Genomic DNA, 21,812 nt, shown 5'->3' on the forward strand with positions numbered 1-21,812 from the left:
TCTACTGAGCATGTACAATCTGTGATTTTTTCAAAGGCTTATAACTTGGCCAAATTTGGGCAGATATTCATGTGGATAGTGAACGGCACATTGATGGCAAAAAGGCCACACCCCTGCCAAATTTCAAGCTCCTGCTCCAAAACATTGGGGTAATAGAGCTTTTCAAAGAACAGGTCATCAGAATTTTTTAACGTGGGCAAAACAATGTATTTTTCACTAGCCTCCTCATTGGAAACTGCTGAACTGTTTTGGCTGAAGTCATCTAAAATAATTCAACCTTAGACAGACACCTGGGATGGAAAATTTCAGCCCAAGTGATTAAAGTTATAAATTATAAGCCACTACTGCAAAACCTTCCAAAGTGAGATACAAGAGATTATACATTTGAGTATAGGACACTGCGGGTATTATAAATTCAGACATCTGAGGAGTTGTAGAAGATCCGTTTGAGAAGAGATAAAGCATGGTCTTGTAGTTTAGGCACTAAACAGACTTCTTTCGCAGACTAAAGCAAGTCATTTAAAGGCTCCCATTGCCTTTACAAGGATTTGGATCAGGCCTTTAATCTGTTTGTGCCTTGGCTCCCCATCTGTAAAATAATGATAACACTTCCTACCCTTTGAGGGCTTGTATGCTCTTATTGTTAAGCAATTCAGAGCAGGGACTGTTGCTTATTGTTTGTTTGTACAGTACCTAACACAATGGGGCCTTGATCTCCTCTGGGTTCACTGAGTAACAACAACAAACCTCTAGAAATGCTCTATGGAGAGCACTATGTTACTTTGATAAACAATGGCACAAATAAATAAATAAATAAATAAGAAAAAACTTATACATTTATAAATAAAAACTAGGGAATGGTCAACGTGCACCTCCTGTGAACCATTTACTGTGCATATTAATTTTTAAAAGTAGTTAACAACTATTTGATAGACAAATCCTATTACTCCACCATGCACATGATAGTGGAGAGTCAGGCAAAAAATTAATTTAAAAATAAGTAAACAGACTTGGTTTTTAAATGCAATTATAATTGGTCAGTTCATGTTTTCATTCAATAAACTATCAGCCTGAAATTGTCAGTTTAAAAAAAACAGAGAAATTATAAGGCTTAAAAATAATAATAATATTTATTTATTGGCCTCTCAAATTAAAAATGAGGGAATATTTCTTTTCAAATTTGTTTTGTTTTTAAGGAGCCTCCAAGGCAGAATCATGTGCCAAGTTACAAACCGTGCTGAATTAGAGCCAAATTGCAATCCCCCCACCCAAAAATAAGGGTTTATACTATAAACGACTGAACCAACTATGCTAATATGAAAAGCACCACTATAATAAACCACGCATTTATTACAAAGATTCATTTAAATGAAAGTGAGACTTTTTCTCCCCCCTTAACAACACAGACACACACACTTAACCACTGATGGTGATCCAAAAGACTGCAGTGCCCTAGAAAGATGAATACTAATATCTTAACACTAGAATTGCCCGGGCAATAGATTTCAACTTTGGAACTGCTTTGCAATTACGCATTAATCCCCTCAGCGTGAGCAGCAGGTCTAAGAAGAAAGGATTGATCTCCTTTAATGATGAAACCCTGGCGCCACAGTTTTATTTTTCACAACACAGTGCTGTTAAGAACCCCACTGGTATTATGAAAATTTCCTCGGCAAAGGAGCTCCATCACATTACCAGTGCACCAATTCATCATAACATGCCTCGCTCCTGCTCATCAACAAGTCTGAGTGATGAAAAGATCCAATATTATCCTGACAGTACTTCATGCACATTCTCAATCACACATTATTACAGCATCCATATTAATTTTCACTGACGCGCGTCCTAGGCCTGTTCAAATTAGGCAAACCAACGAGGGGGAGTTGATGAAATACCAGCATAGCCACAGCTCATTGCATTCCAATTTGCATGCAAATGGTTTATCAGGAAAATTCCATTCCCAGCAACCAGCAAGTGAAAAACAACCGTAATCTACACTTCAGGGCCACCATACAGAGCTTAATGAATCGCAAAGAGAGAGGAAAGTGACAGACCTATGAGAGGATCGATTTCCACTGGCAGCTGGTATGGCTGGTCCTGTACAGCACCTTGATGAGCTGAAATTCAGGAAAGAAGATTTTAAAAGTCAGCATTATTTTCATATGTTGGGCCACATAAAAATGATAAATCAAACCCTATATGCAACTGTTTAACCATTCAAGTTTCTTTCTTGATTAAATAAAAAAATTTCCAGGCGCTTTCACGGGCTGCTTATTAAACATTTATTTTAGATGAGTGCTATTCTGAATGTGCGCCCTCATCAACGTCTCAGGTCCTGAGCCATAAGCGATAGCAGATGCTTTACTGGCAACCTCTCATGTCGCAACAAAACAAAATTAAATGGTAAAGAGCACTGAAAACAAAATGTGACAACCATCTGCTGACTGTAGCAAATACTATTTTCCTCCCTTTTCAAAGGGCTGCTTTGAACAGCAAAGCACAACGGACCTTTCAAAAAATTTCAGTTTGTGATGGAGACAGAATCTCCAAGTGACATAATATTTAATGTTTCATCTATTATTGAAAAATACTTATTTGCAAGTTTTAATAAAACTAAATAAATAATTCTGCAGGCCAACATTTTGAATAAATGTCCAAGCACCTGGCATGTCTCTGGAACATTTACCTACTGGATTTTACTTCAACATTAGTTTTCCACAGCTTCAGTCAAAAGCCCCCAAACCCTCTTGGAATTGGAAGCTACTATAATAGATAAATCATAGGTGTAACATCTCTCATTTCTCCGATTACCTCATAAAGAATAAGCTTTATAAAACTTAATAACATCAGATTGATTTCATAGTTCAAATGCAACTCAACAGCAGTGCTGCAATGAAACATTAATATTTTATGAAACAGTACCAGTTCTAGCCCTGTATAGATGTGCTTTGTTGGACACTGATGTCATAAACTGGTTGATAAAGCCACCAGATTGGTTGAGTGAGGCAGGTGTGGGATTTTAAATAGTAGTCAGTGACAAGCGATTACTTGTCAACTAAACATGCTTTGTCATGATGACTCATAGTGCAAGTATTCCCTGTGGATGGTGCTATGATCACAGTAGGAGATATGGAATAGCTATAGTACTGGCCTCCTACACCTACGCAAAGCACAATTTTACTACTAGATCTAAGGGTTACTACATCTAAGGCTAACTTCAGGTCCTTCCCATTCCAGGAAGCCATATCCAGCTCCCTCAAAAGTGGCACTCCACAATAGACCACAATAGTAGTGGTCAGTGTACTATCTCTCACAGGATTTTTTGAAGTGTAGATTTTTCTCCGGCTCCCTACACAGAAAGAACACTTCTGAAGTGCCTCACGGTGTATACAATGACAGTGGCTCAGAAACCTGTCCTACTGTGCTGCCGTTTCTGGAGAACAGAATATGGAGGTAGCTGTCTGCAGGCATTTGTTGCTGGCAAATAGATCACCAACTAGCACACGTATGGAGAAGCCAAAGCAACTCCTATAATTTTAGAACATCCACCAGATATTTTTTCCTGAATATTACTGTTGAATTTTATGCATTCTTGTAGAGATTTTTAATCCATTGACTATTGAAAGTATGTTTAAGGTCATATAGTAGCATGGGAGGCTGTTGTCATATTCTTTCCATCCAAATGCAGAGAGTATTATCCACAGTTCTTAGTCATGTCTTTATCAGCTATTTAGACAACATATTTTGTTTTTGGTTTCTTTAGAGCTTCTTAGGTGGGTGAAATGGTGCTGGAATAAAGCCAAGAGTTTTCCAATTGGACATTGTTGATCAGTGATTTACAACAGCTGGAAAAGAGCATTGGGGTCATCTGGCTTTTTTCAAAATGTAATCAGAGGGATGTGGGTCCAAATTTCTTTACAGGAAACCAGTGATGTTGACAGTACCCTGGTCCAAACATTAAAAGATTGTCCTCTATTTAAACTATTTGGGAAGAAGCTATATTTTTCTTCATAGAAATCCTCTGACCAGCTAACAGTTTACTGCAGTGCCATCAGAAATGAATTGCCTTTTGTGGGTCTGGCTTGAGGCTGCTGTAATTATGGAATGAGGATGAGTCCCCTCAAGGATTAGAAAATACAGGAATTCAAAACAGAACTGTCTATATGTTAATGTCCAACAAACTACAAAAAGGATCATTAAGATGAGTGATCTTGTTTACGGATATGTTGTTTCTTTTTTATATTGGCAAAGACTTTCAAGTGTCTAGTGTTTTGGATTTTTTGGGTGTCCATGTTGCAGGGGATGTGGGCATTCTAAATATTTTCAGTTTTGATTTCTGGTTGTGGTTTTCATAACCAACAAGTAGGAGCTAGCAGAGACCAACTCAGGAAAGTTGTGAATTCTTCTGTGGCAGCAGTACCTCCCAGACATTAGAGAGGTTCCCTCTTCCATAATCCGGGCACAGGGCTGAAAAGGAGGTCCAAGATGGACAAAAATCTCATCAGGAACAATTGAGGGCTGGCCCAGAGCCATGTTCCTCAGATACTGGACAGCACTGCCTTGTGCTTTACAAGTCCTTTGTGCTGAGTAACTGTTGGGAATATATTTAGCCTATTGGATGCTTGCAAATATTTATGATGATAATAAAGTGGTGACCTGTTGCTTATGTTTTCTTGGATATTGCCTGTTAGCTTTGGTAAATAATTCTTTCTCCTGAATAACTTGTGGCTTAGCAGAACTTGAATTGAGCTGTAGCTCACGAAAGCTTATGCTCAAATAAATTGGTTAGTCTCTAAGGTGCCACAAGTACTCCTTTTCTTTTTTTGAATTGTAGTGTTCAGTTGCACTTTAGAAAGGTCATCTTTGTCTAACTGCAATGAATACAATGTACCAATGAACTGGATTAGCATTTGCAAACAGAAATTTACAATATTTCTACTGCCAATTTTGAAACAAAGCCAACTGAAAAATACCACTTGGTGGTGGTGGCAGTTTCTAATGCTAAAATTTCTTTACTTACCAGGAAGGTTATGCCACTTGTTCACAGCAAATAGCCTGTTGGCAGTGACTGTGATCACAGCAGGAGTTGCCAGACCAGACTGGGTGTTGGCTGCTACATGAGTGACAGGGGAGTTGGATGGGAACTTTAGAACCATGATAACATCCTGTTGAGCTTGGTCTGTGAACATCAATGGACTCTGCAGGAGGAGATACTGTTGAGTGGGCAATCAAGAACCCAAACACATGGGAAAAGAAAAGATAGGGAGGGGGAAAGAAAGACAGGACAGAACAAGAGAAGTAAGACTGAATTAAAATAAGCAAGAACCAATAGCAGCTGCAAGTAAATGAAGTAGCAGTAAACAGGCTAGTGTAAACAACTATTTTGCGTGGACATCCTTCATGTATGCCATTAAGGTAGCAGCACTGCAGAAAAGGAAATGATCTAAAGTCAATGTTTGCTGCAGGTTCCATTAAAAAGTTTCCAATTGCCTGTCTCTGGCAAATGCATTATCTTCCATATCTACAGAGGTAGCACATCAAGAAAAGTAATTTCAGAGAAGGCCGTAACCAAGAAAGTGAGAAATTCCTGCTCCCAGAGACCATCCCAGGCTCCATTTAGTTGGCAGACTAAGATTTTGACAAGCCAAATGAAAAAAAAAAGCAAATAAATAAAACATATGTGCATACAGTAAATGCACGCACTGTGTGTATTTATGTTGTATAGAAATAAGATTTAAGCAATACACAGACAATTATAACTCTGTTTTTAAGCAAAACATAATTAAATGTAATTATAAAGGAAACATTTATAAAGTGGACAGAATCACGCAGACATCACCCTATTATGTTGCAAATACCTTTGCTTCCTACAAAAGCCAGAGAGAGGAAATAAATCTAGATTCTCCCTAGTCCAATCAATATAATAGTTTTGTTTTCAATTTAATTAATTAGAAAGTTTATAACTAAGACCCCCAAGATCACTGCGAATGTTAAAATCAAATATTGATTTTCACAGATTTGGTAAATCCGTGTAATTTGAATGTTAAACAGTTACAGATCTGAGAAAGTAACTGAACTTAACAAGTTTGTTTTCATTAATACATGGTGCACCAAAAAAAAGTAAAAGCTATGATGACAGAGTTATTACTGTACTGTCCACTGTCATCCATATTCCTTTAGTATTTCTTCTTCCCAATAACTAAATTAATATCTTTATAAAAATATACTGATCAGTACACTTGGCTGTTTTCTACCTGCAATGTTCCAGTACATATATGCATATATATATGTGTATGTAAGTGCATACATTTAATATATATTTATACAGAACTAATAAAAGAAATTAAATACATTTGCATTTTTATTATCACGCCTTTTAAAAAAGTTATTAAGAGTACTTAGAAAAACATATTGCACTCTGAATTCCTATTTAGTCTTTGCATAAAGGTGTAAATAAAAGCAACTAATAAGCTACCCAGACACCCTTCTGAACAAGTGGCTAAAAGCCAATCAATATTATGAGTTAATCCTCCCTGGATGCTCATTCAATTAAAGGTGTCAGTAATGCCTCATCTGATGTGGCCTCAATTAAATCCAGCTATCTGATGGTGTGAAAACACAGGGGGATACAGCAACAGCAGCAAAACCAGACATATAGGCAGCCTTCGTGTGACTGCTAATTACTACACCTGGTGTATATTATGGCTTGTGCACTTAACTGCACATGGTGGCTTTAATTTCTGCTGTATTCACACACACAGAAAAAAACATTGAAACTTCAGTGAATAGTACAATGATTACGATGATAAAGCATTTTTATGTGTCATGGAAAAAAGGCCCTCCTCCCTATATACTACACTATAATCCCAATTTTTCCCCTCATGGAAGCCTTACACTATTTTTTTAATTATTAGAATAACAGTTTGTAAAATTATATGTTAATAACCAAAGGAGATGGTAAAGTAAGAATGTGAACCACAACTTAGTGTCTGTATGTACAGCTAGAGAAGTTAGATATAATTAACTTCATGAAATGTAACTCCTTTCATTAGTTGCCCAATATTTACTAGGGTCATCATCATGTACTATACTCTGATGAAACTGTACAGTCCTTATTACACAAACTGCCTGGTACCGCACCAAATTTATTCAGCTAAACCTGTGAGTCAGTGACAAGGAAGTCAATAGACACAGGCTGGTAGTTCATGGATAAGAAGTTTTAGGTCTATTAGGCTCCTATTGTACATAGTGTAAGTCATGATATATAAATTTTATGGTTTTGTGTGTATTTTATCTAAAGGCTCTTCCCGTTCAGGGACTTTTTTAACCCTAACAACATAAGTTTCACAGACCCTAAAAGATAGAATTCCCTTGTTTATACTTATTTTTAAAAACCACAGACCATCTTTGACCATTAAGGGAATGTAACATATAGAAACTCATGAGTTAATAGAATGTTTGGTCCATTCTGTCACAATATAATTTAACACACTTAGGTTCTGAGTTCTATGATGACACATATGAAGTTATTTTAGACCCTGAGGCTGCATATGGCATAAAATTTAATTGTGTTAATAAAATTATATTTACAAACAAGTAGAGGTAAAATAGAAAGCATGTTAATACTCAGTGCCTGGACGTTATCATCCTAGTGTTATTGCAAAACACATTAAAACAAATTCTTCACTATGCAAGTTTCAGCTCAAGAATTCCTAGTTTTTAGGGGAAAGGTTATGGCTGGGAGAAAAGAGTAGAGGCTCCACCTCCTAAATCCAGAGCTCTTGGGGGATCTTCCAAAGGCTGGGACAGTCCCTTGTTTCCAGCTTAGCTGGCTCCCACCAGCACAAATACGCATGGAGATGTATATTTTCAGGTACTCCCTTCCCCAGGTACCAGCTCCTGGCATCCACCTCAGGAGCTGGTTTACATGACAGAGCATAGTGGCTCCCAGTCCTTCCCGCTCCCCACCCATAAATCTTCTACACAGGGTTCAACTTCTGGGGGCTCTTGTCTTCCCCATAACATTTAGCCTGACTCCACTAGTTCAAGCTCCCTTCCATTCAGAGAAAACAAGAGAAGCATATGGGCCATAGATACTAAAACCCAGATCCTATAAGGTGCTGAATGCAATCTGAGAGGTTCTGAGATCCGTCATCTCCATTAATATTCAAAGTGAATTGTGGATGCTTGCACCTCAATATAATCTCACAGGATTGGGCTTGAAATGCTGAAACATTTGGATCCACCAGTTCTAACACATTAGCAAATTACACTGACGAAGTGTTTTTAGGTAACACTGATAAGTTTCTGTACTGTGAATTGGCACAACCTTTTTAGCAGCCAGTGAATTAATAATATTCAAGCATTGCATACACTAGCAATGACTGATAACTCAGAAAGTTGTGTTTATAATTCAATGCACAGAATCTTAAATCCCCCCCACCGCCCACACACCCCCCAAAAAGAAAAAAATCTGAACATTTAAAGCAACAGTGCAGAAATAAACAAAAGTGAATGGGTCACAAAGAGTTAATATGATACATACCACCTGCATGGCAGAACTTCTTGGAGGATGTGGCTCTATGAGTAGTTGGGTAGGGGTCTGTCCAAAACTTCGTATTTGAGCTTCAACAGCCTGGAAAAGGCACAGGCAGGTTTGCATGTTAAGAGGTGCTAATTACAGGCAATAGAACCATAACTGTCACCTGAAAATGTCATTCCACACTTCTGGCTTGTTTCATGTTGAAAATCAACCCCGTGTGTTCACTGTGGGGCTAAGTGCTTGGCACTGGTACTGAGAATGAGGTAATCATTTTAGAACTGTGGATGCTATTTCCATGAGAAACTCTGCAAAACCTCATCCTGCTCAGTGATATTAAACAGAAACTGGCTATTATAATCAGTAACCCTCCTTATTGGCTCCATTTCTCCTTTCTAACACTGGCTTATCCTTCTTACGTCATACTTCAGGAACAAAAGCTAATCTTTTACAGGTACTAAGAAAGCCTCCAACTTTTTGTTTAACTTCAAGCGTCCAGTTTCATGTCAATAATTAAGACAACAAAAAAGGGTAACAGCACGTATTTTTTCAATATATTTTCATAAAAAAGGAAGACAAATTAATTGCAGGGTGCATTATACTACTAACAACCAATAAGAATGTAGAGGAGATAGAACTGGAAGACAAAAAACAGCACAAACTTTAAATAAGTTCTACCATATATATTCATCAAGAAATATTTTATTTAAATTGCCAGAATCTTTCTCTCTAGACACCTAATCACTTTAAACAATCAAAGGAAATGCAACCTCATACTTTGCTATTCTTTTAAGTAAACATTTTGAGATGTAAGAACTCTGCCTGCCTACGTTGTTGATCTAGATTTTCTGTGTTTACACTATTGGTCTAAAAGAAACTATGGATTTTGAAAACCTTAAAGCCTGATTTTCAGAAGCACCCATTCTCTGAAACATCAGGCCCCTTAAAGTGATCCAAACAGAGTGCCCAAAAATCAAGCACCCAAAAAAAGTAGTCACCTTTGAATGTTTAGGCCGTTATGTTTATCCTCTTCAAGGCCTCTATTTTCTAGTTGCTTCACACAAAGACCACCCCCCACTGACTTCCACAGAAAAGGCTCTTAATGCTTCTACTGCTTACCTGGCACTTTGTATTTTTTAACCACTGGTTAATATTTCTGTGATGGCTGAACAACACCTAGTGAATTTTCTCTAGTTCATTCATTTCAGATAAGGATAAATTACTACTCCGAGAGATGACATAGCTCAATGTAGAAGCAAAAAAAGCAAAAAAATAAACGCTACCTGAAGCTCTTTCTGAAGATTTGAGGTTTAATTAGACAGACAGCCTTATAGAACAGAAATGTGCCATTCCAAAAGTATTTGACCTTACTGCTAAGATAATTTTTTATATATATTTGAATAAGCTAAAACAAATGTTGCAAATATTCTGGGGACAGATTCTGATACCCTTACTCATTGAACGCTCCCAGTGCAATGATTTCATTGGGATTGCCCAAGGAGTAAGTGTCTCAGAATCTGATCCTAACCATATTAAAGCTCAATATCTTAAAAACCTGACTTTTAAAAATATACACACACACTTGTGCTGAGACCCAATGGGCACTTTCAAGCCACAACACAATCACAGTCCAAAGCCAAATTGACATATCTGCCAACTGGTGACCAAACACTGCAACATGCTAAGCCAGTTAGAGTCCCTACTCTCTAGTGGTTGACATGCTACGTTTGAATGTACTCACAACTGAAATGAAAAGTTGGACCTTTTTGGATAGCAGCTCTCTTAGGTGAACCCGAAGGGAAGTGGTAGGAGCAGTGCTAAGCAATCCTTGGCTGCAGCTTATTATTTGCATATGAAACTATTTAGGACAAAGCTGTAGATCCTATATGAATAATGAACTCCTTATAAAAGATAAGGGTCTCAGATATAATGCAAAACAAGTAATTTGTTCTTCAACCAAAACAGCGTACTCTGACTTTTAGCCGGAAGCGAGCACTAGTTACAGTACAAGCCCACAAAAATGGGCTTCATAATGGATAAAATGATAGAAAAATGCTTCTGGCCTGTCATTTTCCTGTTACATTGTTCCACAACAGACCTACACAAGTTCCGCCCTTTCCCACATCACAATCCTCATGCAATGCCCAGAGGAAGGATGAAAGAGTTTTGTCACGCCCAACGTTCTTGGTGCATCCTTTAACGGCTACCCCATAATAGGATGGCGCCACTACATACCACCCTCCCTGCACAGCATCAGGACTCACAACCCCCTCTCCCCTCACAAAGTACTGGAAACAGAAACCAAGAAAGAAAGAAAAGAAAATATCTACTGCTAATGCAGCACACTGCACCTACAGCCACCACACTGAACAAAACTGCACTAATTCACACCTTTAAAATATGTTGATCAATGAAAGATCAGTGGTCAAGAGCTATTCTCCAGTCAAGACCTCATAGCAGTTAAGACTCCCACCTTCACTCAGCAACACAGAAATTCTGTTCGACAACACTATACATCTACTGTTGACCCACACAATCCTCTCAGGATACTTAAGATATCACACTCCCATAATACAGGCAGGGCAGCTGTCCTCTTCCCATCCAGCCTTAAAATGCAGAAAAGGATCTCCAGGGGTTGCAAACATTATTTGAATATATCCACTTAACCTGCATGTCAACAAAAAAAAGTCAGACTTACATCCCTCTGATCTACAGAGCTCCAAACAAAAGGTCTCCTGTTGGAATGGACAGAGATGCTGATCATTATGATGGTGACTTTGCCAAGGATCATTGCCCTGGAAGACCTCAAACTGCATGCGACCACACACACACACTTCCCTGAGGCTATGGCCCAAAATCTTCTATCAAACTCCAGGCAATATCTGGACCGTGCATATAACCTGGCACACACTAGACTTGATCTATGGATTACGAGCTCACAAAGAGATAGCTCCCCTATACTGAACCAGGCACATTTCCTCCTCCAACCAGAGACAAAATTCCAAATACCCAAAAAGTGCAACATCCCTGGGCCTATGTCTGTTAGATTATGGAGTCACTTAAATTAATATTAAAGTCATGCCCTACCAAATAGCCAAGGAGAAAAAGATCTGTTGAAACACTATAACCATACGCATAGTACAACCGCCATAGACACACTGACACCACAAATATCCTCTTTTCTCCAATTTCTATGTTTTCTGAAGATCTGTGACAAGTGAAAAGTAGGAAAGAAAATTTGGGTACTGATGTGTAAATTGAAGACAGTAGCAGACAGACTTCAGCACAAGAAATGCTTGCACACCTTCTCCACAACTGTGAGGGAAGGCAAAGAATTTTTTTCTTTTCAAACAACTGCAGCCTTTTAACTACAACTAGGAGAGTTCTTCAGCACAGTGAGCCACTTAGTAATCCCTGTTTGCCTCCAAAAATCATTCCAGAAGCCAGCATCACATGGTCTGAAGAACTGCAAGCTATTGCATAGCATAGATCAACTGAACCCAGGATGACCTCCCCAAACAACAGAAAATATATGATGTCAGGACTGGAATCAGTCTTTACTTTTCCCATTCACATACCAAAAGAGACACTTGAAGTAGGACAGGGCATTTTAGCCATCAGTTGCAAGTCAGACTTCTGCTCCTCCTGGTAAGGGAAGATCAGCTAGAATCACATGTAGCCTCTACTGAGAGATAATTAATGCCTCTGTTGAAATGGAAAACTTACTACTCATCTTAGAGCATCAACAGTTTGATCAGTAGTCAAGAAATCATCACCTGACCTTCTGGATCTAGCAAATTACAGCTCAGCATCTAACCTCACTTTCCCCGGCAATTTTGATAATGACTTTAGTCATGCTGATCGATGACTTCCTCTTCTCAGTTAACAGCAGGAGGATGTGTGTTCTTGCTAAATCTCTCCATAGCATACAGTAATGTGGATAATTATGGATATTAACTATTGTAAATAGAATTTAAGGAAATAATGATAGATAATTTAAAATATCTTCACAGTTATAATTTTAGGATGCTTTCGGGTGTTATTAAGTGATAAAGCTTTCGTTGTGAGATATTAGTATCAAGCTCCCATCATTTATTCATTAAGTAAGATGAAATTTGTGTAGCTAGCATGGTGAAACTTTCTCCAAGGCGTCATGTAACTGGAAAGAAACAATCTTTGTTTGAAAAATTCTGTTAGTACCACATATTTTTATCTCTGAAGACATGTTGCATACAACAAAGTAAAAGATTGCATTGTCCAATATTCTGTTCCACTGCTTCTCAAATATCTTAGCAAAATAGCCTTCTTCCTGTTAATCTTCTATAACAAATAACTTAGGTATGGTCATAATTGTTCCAGATGCTGTAACGTGTAGTAATAAAGTGAAACAAGTGATACAAATCCTTTACAACAATTCACATGATACGTCTCTCAGCCCACTTTGACTTTATATCACAAAGGATTTTTCACATTAATTAGAAAACCTATAAATTAATTTATAAACACAAGTATTATGAGCACAATTTCATCAGTCAGCGGATTCCATTTGTTTATAATGGTAACCATTTGCTATATATTCACAATCTTTTCTTTTCTCCCGCACCTCTTTCTTTGGCAAAATTAAGAGAGAGGAAGAGAGAAGAGAAAAACAAATGATGACTTAGCTTGGTTAAAATGTAGTTTTTGGCTACTGTTTAACACTGATATTTCCAGTCTTTGGACACATTTCCTGATCTAACTGGGAAAAAAGTTAATTTAATAGTATGCAGTACCAACCAAGCAGGGCTGTAAATTATTTTGGGAAGTGGGTGGGGGTTGAACACATGGATATAGTTAAGGTAAAAACAGATGTTTGTTACTTTTCTTTGCAGAAACACTCAGAAACTAAGTCAAAATTGCTTTTTTCATGTTTATGTCTGAAAACTATAAAACCGAATATGAGAGAAGGAGGGTGGAGGGGGAAATGGAGGGATACAGAGAAAGAGAGGAAGAATGCAAGCAGCTCTAAAGTTTTAAACTCAAATCATGAAAATGATGAAGGCCCTTCAAATGAAAAGGCAAGTTATAACATTAGATTATCTTCAAATTTAAAGTCCCTTACGGAATCAAGTTAAGAGTTGGGTTTTATCAGTCATAGAGTGCACACTCAGACACATAGCAACAAATTGTCTTATGAGTCCAACAGCACAGCATGTCCATGTGAAAATGTGCACCGAATTTTGCATGCACAATTACAATAGTTATACTCCTATTAGTCTTATTATATGATAATGCACTGACAGGCAGAATTGGAGACCACTTTCTGAAAGTGTGCTTTTATATATCTAACTGCAAGCACTTTCAGTTACTTCTATGCCAGTAGGATTTAAATGCCGAACATTTGAAAAACTAGGTGAAATAACATCAAGCATGTGTTAAGTCCAGAAAAGGCTTTGGGTTCATCCTTCCTCTTTCCACCCAGCATTTATGCCCAGGATATAACAGTGCTCGCAAAAGTAATTACTTTGGCTTTTTGCCTCCCTTACTTCGTCATTGAATATTCAAAAAGGTTTATGTGCATATTCCTCAGTGATTTCTACTGGCTTGTGCAATACGCAATTATGATTGCTTGCTTTTCCTTTCCTTCCACCCAGATATTGCTTAACAGTACTAGAGAACACTGAATATTGGAGAGGTTTCCATTCAGACAGTGAAACTATGTGGCCTAATGGCTGGCTGACTAGCTTTGCTCCCCTTTGGGACCATGATTAAAATCAAGCTTTGATAATAGTGATTGAAAAACCATTCTGATCAGATAGTTACTTAAAGGTTCTAAGTTAAGGGTCTTAGTTAAATTCCTCATGAACTACAATCTAGATAACATTAACCATGGAGAACAAGCATGGTTCACAACAATTTGATAAATGTGCTGGAAACAGGCTGAAGATTAAAGAAGAGAATGTCCTCTCCCTTATTAGATCTCAAATCTACCAGATCACTATTGTCAATAATTGGCAGAAATAAGCCATATATTTGCTGTGTACTGGCCCTGGTGATACACTATACTTGGTCTTTAGTAACTTTAGTAGCTCAGTCCTTTTATTTTAATAATCACAATTCCTTTACCTGGAACAGCTTAACTATTCATCTAATTTTGCTGTTTTAAAAAGAATGCAGAATTTACATATTTTGGCGTAGAACTCTAACAAGCAGAAAAAAAGGAAGGGGTGGGGAAGGAAATGATGACAGATCAAGAGTTACACTGTATTCTCCATAGCTTTGTGACATTCTTATAAAGCATGTGTTATGTCCTCCCTCCAGTATCTAGTCAACATAGAAGATAACAGCCTGCTACTGATGCCAGGTAACCAAGTTACCATTTTAGTTCAAATAATAGAGGTCTGTACTTGGATGTGGAAACCATGTTCAAACCCTCCTGATAACCTCTAAGAGTTCATTGGTAACAACACTCTCATAAAACAACTATACATTTATTTAAAATATTACAAATGCCCCAAGTCTATGGCTAAAATTCTGCATTGGGGATAAAATGCTTTTAAAAAACTGTGCAAGCCACATTACATATGAAACCACTGTCAAAAGGCAGAAATGCGAACTAACTAATGTTAAATGGACCACAATGATTATAGCATAAATTCCTTACATTCTAAAAACAAAAACTAAACTAAACTAAACCCCAACCAAATCACACCACATACTTGGTGTTGCCTTAGATAAAGCTTTTATAGAAACTCCAATTATTTCTCTTAGCTCAGAAAAGTTTCTATACTTGCCTCTTGGGAAACTACTAACTTTACTGGTTGTGTATTATTTTTCAACCCTTAAATATTAAGGCCTAATTTTTTTTCAAAACAGTTTTGCATTGTTAGGTGCTTTTTCTTATACCTGGTATTGTTAGTATCAAAGAGCTGCACATAAGCATATATGTTGTAACTGAAGGGGAAAGAAAAGTATTATGATGTACTCAGCAGTTTGTAAAAAACACTCTAAGCATACTTTAAAATACTTTAAAAAGTCTGCTGTGACAAAGCAACCATATATGAGAAAGTTATATATTTTTAGCTAGACAAATTATTAGTAGACTATTGTATCTAATTACATGGCAGTCATTGAGGTAAAACAGGAAATAATCACAGTTTGTGAAAATATGAATAGATTTCCCCATCAGGGTCACGTAAATTGCTCCAAGCTGAGCTTATACATTCCAGGCATATTAAACTGAGGCCTAGCACAGCCTCACTGCAATCTCCAGTTCATGCAGCTGTCCATCTACTACAGTGTAATCCCAGCTGCCAATCTGAAAGAAACCAGTTAGTCAGAGCAGACACAACCAAGAGAAACAAATGTCACTCAATAATGTTCAGAGGCACTGGGTTCATGGATAATTTCAAACAGTATCTCTGTCTGGAACACTGATGTGCTCATTCAAAACACCTAAATCTCTGGCTACTGGAAATAAGCAGATAAAAAAGTAGAACTAGAAAAATGAGTCTGGTAGTACTTCAAAGAGACTGACAAAAAATGGCACAAGAAACCAAAAGAAATTAAGTAAAAAACCAATAGCTGGGCAAAAGTGACTAGATTTAGTGCACACAAAAATGTAAATATTTGTGGGAGTGGGGCAGACTACATCAGGAGATTAGTGATCACCATATCTCTCTATATAAAACAGTCACACCTTTTGCTCTTCTTAAAAAATGGACACCACCATCCATAACATAGTTGGTGCAGGTAAGAAACCCCAAGACCATACTAATTTCTAGTATTAATCACTCAGTTTAACGAAAACCACTCTTTTAAATGGTTCAATAAAATAAAATAAAAAATGCTTCTTAAATACGATACATCTATGTGACCCTAAGAATCCCACAATGCCAACGGGCAATGGGATCACAAGAATATCCTTATAAGTAAGTTCTGGGTCACAAAAGAATATTATGTGAGGTCTTAAATAAAAGCCAGGATCTCACTGGTTCAATAATATTGTCGTGAAATGCATGTACAAACACTATATAAGGAGTTATGTATGTATACTAAAAATATGTTCCTAAAGCTCATATCATTGCAGCGTTGACCAGCAGGTTTCTGCCATACAAAAGATGTTTATCATCTGTCTCCATTGGTCCACATGTAAATTAAGCTTTGTAAATTAACGCAAAGGGGAATCATTTACATACAAAATCAGTGGGGGGATGTGAAGTCACTGGGAAGGCAGCACAACAGAGAATAATCTGAGAGAGGGGTTGGGGGGAAGGGGGAGCATGCCATCCTGACACTCAGGAACAATGAACTTTGGAGAACATAAGGTGAAGGCAAAGAAGACACCCTTTTATCCTACACCTAAGTAGTAAATGGATAGCACATTTCCATTCATGAAAACAGAATCTCAACAAGGCTTGTTTGAAATACTGCGAAGGATATTTGGGTTGGGATAAAGTTCTTCAGACAGATTAGCCTCTCTGTTTAGTCTCTAATTTTCTTATCATGATTTTGTTTTATAGGTAACCCTGTTGTTCCTTTATCTTTTTACACTATTTCTTGAATCTTGAACCTTTGACAATAAACTTATTGTTGTTTCCACTCTAAATATATCTCAGTGCTGTGGTATTGTACACGGAGATGATCCTGAGTTGAATCATTAAAGCTGGTATATGCACTGTTCCCTTGAAGCCAGCAAACCTAGTATTACTGTGAGTGTTCAGTGGATAAAGGCCTGGATACTACAGCGGAATGTTTCAAAGGGGTTTAGGAACTCCAATACACCTAATGTTAACTTGCAATGGCAATATAAGGGCTGGCATAGCCCAGAGAAGGTTATTTGGGTGGCTAACAGGCTGGTGGTATCAGGGAGCTGACACCCACTTAAGCACCAGCAAGTCTCCCTATGGCTGGGGGGGGGGGGGTGGAGGGAGAGAGTGATGGGGCCAGTGGGTGACTCTCAGTCCCGGGTATCCCAAGAACTGTCAGAGTCTAGTTACAACTAGAGTTGTCTGAAACTTTTCCAAGAGAAAATGTTTTCATCAGAAGATGCTGATTTGTTAAAATTTAAACATTCTGTTTTTCTTTCGAAAAAACTGAAATGAAGTATTTCAATAAGGTCAAAACAGAAGGTCAAAAACATTTGACCTTATCAGAATGGAACATTTTGATTTTTTGTTTTGAAATGACTTTGTTCTGAAATTTTATTTTATAAAGTATAAAATAAAAAGTCAAAATGCGATCATTAATCTCACAATATAGTTTGCACTATTCCCACAAATATTTACATATTCTGTGCACTAAATCTCGTTGCCATTGCCCCATCTATGGATTATTTTACTTTATTTTTGAGCTTCTTTTGGTTTCTTGTTCCATTTTTTATTCTAATTTGGACAAAAAAAATGTTGCAATAGCAGAATTTTCTACAAACTGGAAATTCCACTTCCTACACAGCTGTAGGTACAAATACTAGCCATTAGCTTGCAGTTTCAGAATTTTCAGAATCTGTGAAAGCTAAAGACAACAAACTATGAAAAGTCAAACATTTTGGTAAACAGAGAAATACAGTTATTTAATCTCACATCTACATTACTTGATAGTTTAACATCTTGATTGCAAACATTTGGATAGCTGTCATTTTTTTTTTATAATGTTGGACAGAGTTTTCCACTGCCCTGAATTAACATCTAAACTGTGATTCCACCCAGAATGATTTCCAGTATGGAAACTGCATGGGGATAAACATCTTCAGTGTGAGTGACCTCCTCACTCAAGAAATAGGTTCTTCCCTGATGCACTAAAACAGGGGTCGGCAACCTTTCAGAAGTGGTGTGCCAAGTCTTCATTTATTCACTTTAATCTAAGGTTTCGCATACCAGTAATACATTTTAACGTTTTTTAGAAGGTCTCTCTTTATAAGTCTATATATTATATAACTAAACTATTGTTGTATGTAAAGTAAACAAGGTTTTCAAAATGTTTAAGAAGCTTCATTTAACATTAAATTAAAATGCTGATCTTATGCCACCGGCCCGCTCAGCCCGCTGCCAGCCTGGGGTTCCATTCACCTAGGCCAGCAGCAGGCTGAGCGGGGCCTGCGGCCGGGACCCCGGCTGGCAAGGGGCTGGCAGCCAGAACCCCAGACCGGCAGCGGGCTGAGTGGGGCCAGCGGCCAGGACCCCAGATCAGCATTGGGCTGAGCAGCTCAGACTGCTGCCGGTCTGGGGTTCCGTCCACTGGCTCCTGCCAGCCAGGGTCCCGGCTGCCGGCCCCATTCAGCCCACTGCAGGTCTAGGATCCCAGCCCTGCCCACACAGAGTGGGTACCTACCTTCTCCCTGGTTCTAACGCATTCTCTTCCTCTCTCTCTGCACTGAGCTGAGGGTGGGAGTGCACTGAGCACAGGGCTGGGGGTGAAGGAGCAGGCTGGAGGTTGGGGTGTAGGGTCTGGCCAGGAGCTAGAATGAGGGAAAGGGATCAGGGTTGGGGCAGGAGGTTTGGGTGTGGAGTGCTTACCAGGGCAGCTCCTATTTGGTGCGAGTGGTGCAGGTGGGAATGTGTGTGGAGGGATGTGCAAGCGTTCCTGTTTGCTGCTCAGGGTGGGGATGGGAATGTGGGGGATGCAAGAGTCAGGACATGGGGTGTGGGGGGCTGGGTATGTGTGGGGGATGCAGGAGTCAGGGCAGGGGGCTGCGGGTGTGTGAGGAGGGTGCAGGAATCAAGGCAGAGGGCTGGGGGCATGTGAAGCGGGTGCAGGAGTCAGGGCATGGGGTGTGGAGGTGTTGGAGTCAGGGGGGGTGCAGGGGTCAGGGCAGGAGGCTGGGGTGTGTGAGGGGGGTGCAGGAGTCAGGGCATGGGGGGCCTGGGTATGTGCGGGGGGTGCTGGAGTCCGGGCTGGGGTCATGGGGGGGTGCAGGGGTCAGGGCAGGAGGCTGGAGCGTGTGGGAGGTGAGGGGTCAGGCCAGAGCGGCTCATGGCAGGGGGCTGGAGGGGATATGCCCTGATTCCACCCCCCTTCCCCAAGGCCCCGTCCCCACCTCTTCTCTGTCTCCTCCCAGGAGCAGAGAGCACACTGCGGCTCCACTTCTCCCCCTCCCTCGCAAGGGCCATCAGCTGATCGGTGGCAGGGAGGGAGAGGAGGAGGGGCAGGAATGCAGCATGCTTGGGGAAGAAGCTGGGGAGGGGAAAGCTTGCCCGCCCTGCAGCAGCAGCCGGCAGGACCAAGCTTCTTCACCCTGCCCCCGTGGGGGAGGGGGGGCAGAAGAGAAGAGCTGGCTGGGACGGGCAGGATTTTGAATGTCACGCTGCTGCCTGCCGGGGTCCGAGCCTGGGTTCAGCAGTGGGCTGAGTGGGGCCAGCGGCTGGGACCCGGCAGGCAGCAGCATGCCATTAAAAATCGGCTTGCGTGCCATAGGTTGCCACACTAAAATATTATTGCTTTTGTAAACAAAATAATGAATACTGGGTATGCACATACAACCAGAGTCTTCATAAGTTAGGTTTTTTCATTCATAATGAACAATTAAAAAGGAAAATATACAAAACAAAGGTAATGTAATGTCATGACGATTTCTTAAAGTTTTATTATTTGTATTATTTTAATATTTTATTTTTTATATTATTTATTCTTTTTTAAAGTTTACACTAATTTTGATTAGGTCACATTTTAAACTAAATGAAAATAACCCCAGAATGCTGACATAACAAGAAGTCAGTCTAATGTTACATAGAACTCTCCCAGAGTGTTTGATTTTAGGGATAGAGGCAGTATGTGGCTAAGATATCCCATATTCATCACTCCTGCCAGTTGAAAAAATTGGGGGAAATTAGAATATATTCATAGTTTTTGGACAGGTGGGCAACATTCTGGGTTATTGCCTTATTTAAAACTGGCAAAAAGTATACTGTGAATATCTAAAACTCACCAGCCAGACAGGAATGAAAATATGAAGAGCCTATGGGATCTGAAGCCCTCTCCTGTACTGATAGTTCCACAAAACAGATCAAACAGGAAAAGGTGAGAGAATTGGTTGGGCTGAAGATTTCTACCCCCATTGAATTTTACACAGGGCTGAGAAAATAAGCACTCAGAGCTGAAGAGCTAATTTACATGAGCTCCATACTTTCCAAAAACTGTGCTAATCCCAAGTGTAGAGCAGTAGTGTTGGGATATTATTTTAAATCCTTGTACACCAGACCTCCTAGGCTGGCTCTACAAGGACACCATTCTTTTCTGCTGGATGGTGACAATAATAGAAAAATAGAACCAAGGTAAATGCACTACAGAACGAAGTACAAAGCAAATACTCAGAGTCCAAAGGGTTGTTTTTATTACTGATGTTAAGTCAAAGGCAACTACAACTCATTCTTTATGATATAACAATGTTGCTTGCAGAAAGCAAGTCAATGTTAAGTACCAATGTTGGTACAAGAAAAAAATGGATATAAACTGCCCATCAACAAGTTTAGGCTTGAAATTAGATGGCGGTTCTAACCATCGGAGGAATGAAGTTCTGGAACAGGCTTCCAAGGGGAGCAGTGGGGGCAAAAAACCTAACTGGCTTCAAGACTGAGCTTGATAAGTTTATGGAGGGCGTGGTATGATGATGTTGCTTCCAGTGGTGTACAGCCCATCTGCAACTACTGTTAGCAAATATCTCCAATGGCCAGAGATGAGACACTAGATGGGGAAGGCTCTGGGTTACTACAGGGAATTCTTTCCCAGGTGTCTGGCTGGCAGGTCTTGCCGATATGTTCAGGGCCAGAAAGGAATTTTCCCCCAGGTCAGATGGCAGAGACCCTGGAAGTTTTTCGCTTTCTTCTGCAGCATGGGGTACAAGCCACTTGCTGGTTTGAATTACAGTAAATAGTGAACTCTCTGTAACTTGAAATTTTTAAATCAACATTTGTGGACTTCAGTAACTCAGCCAGAGGTTATGGGCCTACTGCAGGATTGGGTGTGTGAGGTTCTGTGGCCTGTGACATGCAGGAGGTCAGACGATGATCATGATGGTCCCTGCTGGCCTTAAAGTCTATGAGTCACAAATCCCAGGCACAAGTATACACTCTTTCCTAAGTTCACTAGGTCTGTTTACTCAGAAGCACCACATATTGGCCACAGACTGAGCCAGGATATTAGAGTTGATGGAAAAGTGTCCAAATCATGGGGCATATCTTATGTTCTTACATAAGTAATGCTCCCATTACCAGAGTAAAAATGTTTATCTTTCAATTAAATATAAGAGTTTTACATATAAAACTAAATTTCACAAGCTCTAAAGAAAATGTTTTTCAAT

The 21,812-nt window shown here is 39.3% G+C and overlaps 1 protein-coding gene across 4 annotated transcripts in view; it reads right to left on the bottom strand.

Moving 5' to 3' along the window:
• Positions 1-21,812, bottom strand: part of LRBA (LPS responsive beige-like anchor protein) — a 552,094-nt gene that overhangs the window by 37,863 nt on the left and 492,419 nt on the right. For 3 of the 4 annotated variants that reach the window (XM_077815359.1, XM_077815360.1, XM_077815363.1), the window contains 3 exons: positions 8,546-8,635; positions 5,021-5,213; positions 2,055-2,117 (listed from right to left, as the gene is read on the bottom strand). In XM_077815359.1, the coding sequence (XP_077671485.1) occupies positions 2,055-2,117; positions 5,021-5,213; positions 8,546-8,635 (346 nt within the window). The remainder of the gene's footprint in view (positions 1-2,054; positions 2,118-5,020; positions 5,214-8,545; positions 8,636-21,812) is intronic. The other variant, XM_077815362.1, reaches the window with a different exon arrangement.

Source organism: Eretmochelys imbricata, chromosome 4 (assembly GCF_965152235.1).
Source record: "Eretmochelys imbricata isolate rEreImb1 chromosome 4, rEreImb1.hap1, whole genome shotgun sequence".
NCBI classification, from domain to species: Eukaryota; Metazoa; Chordata; order Testudines; family Cheloniidae; genus Eretmochelys; species Eretmochelys imbricata.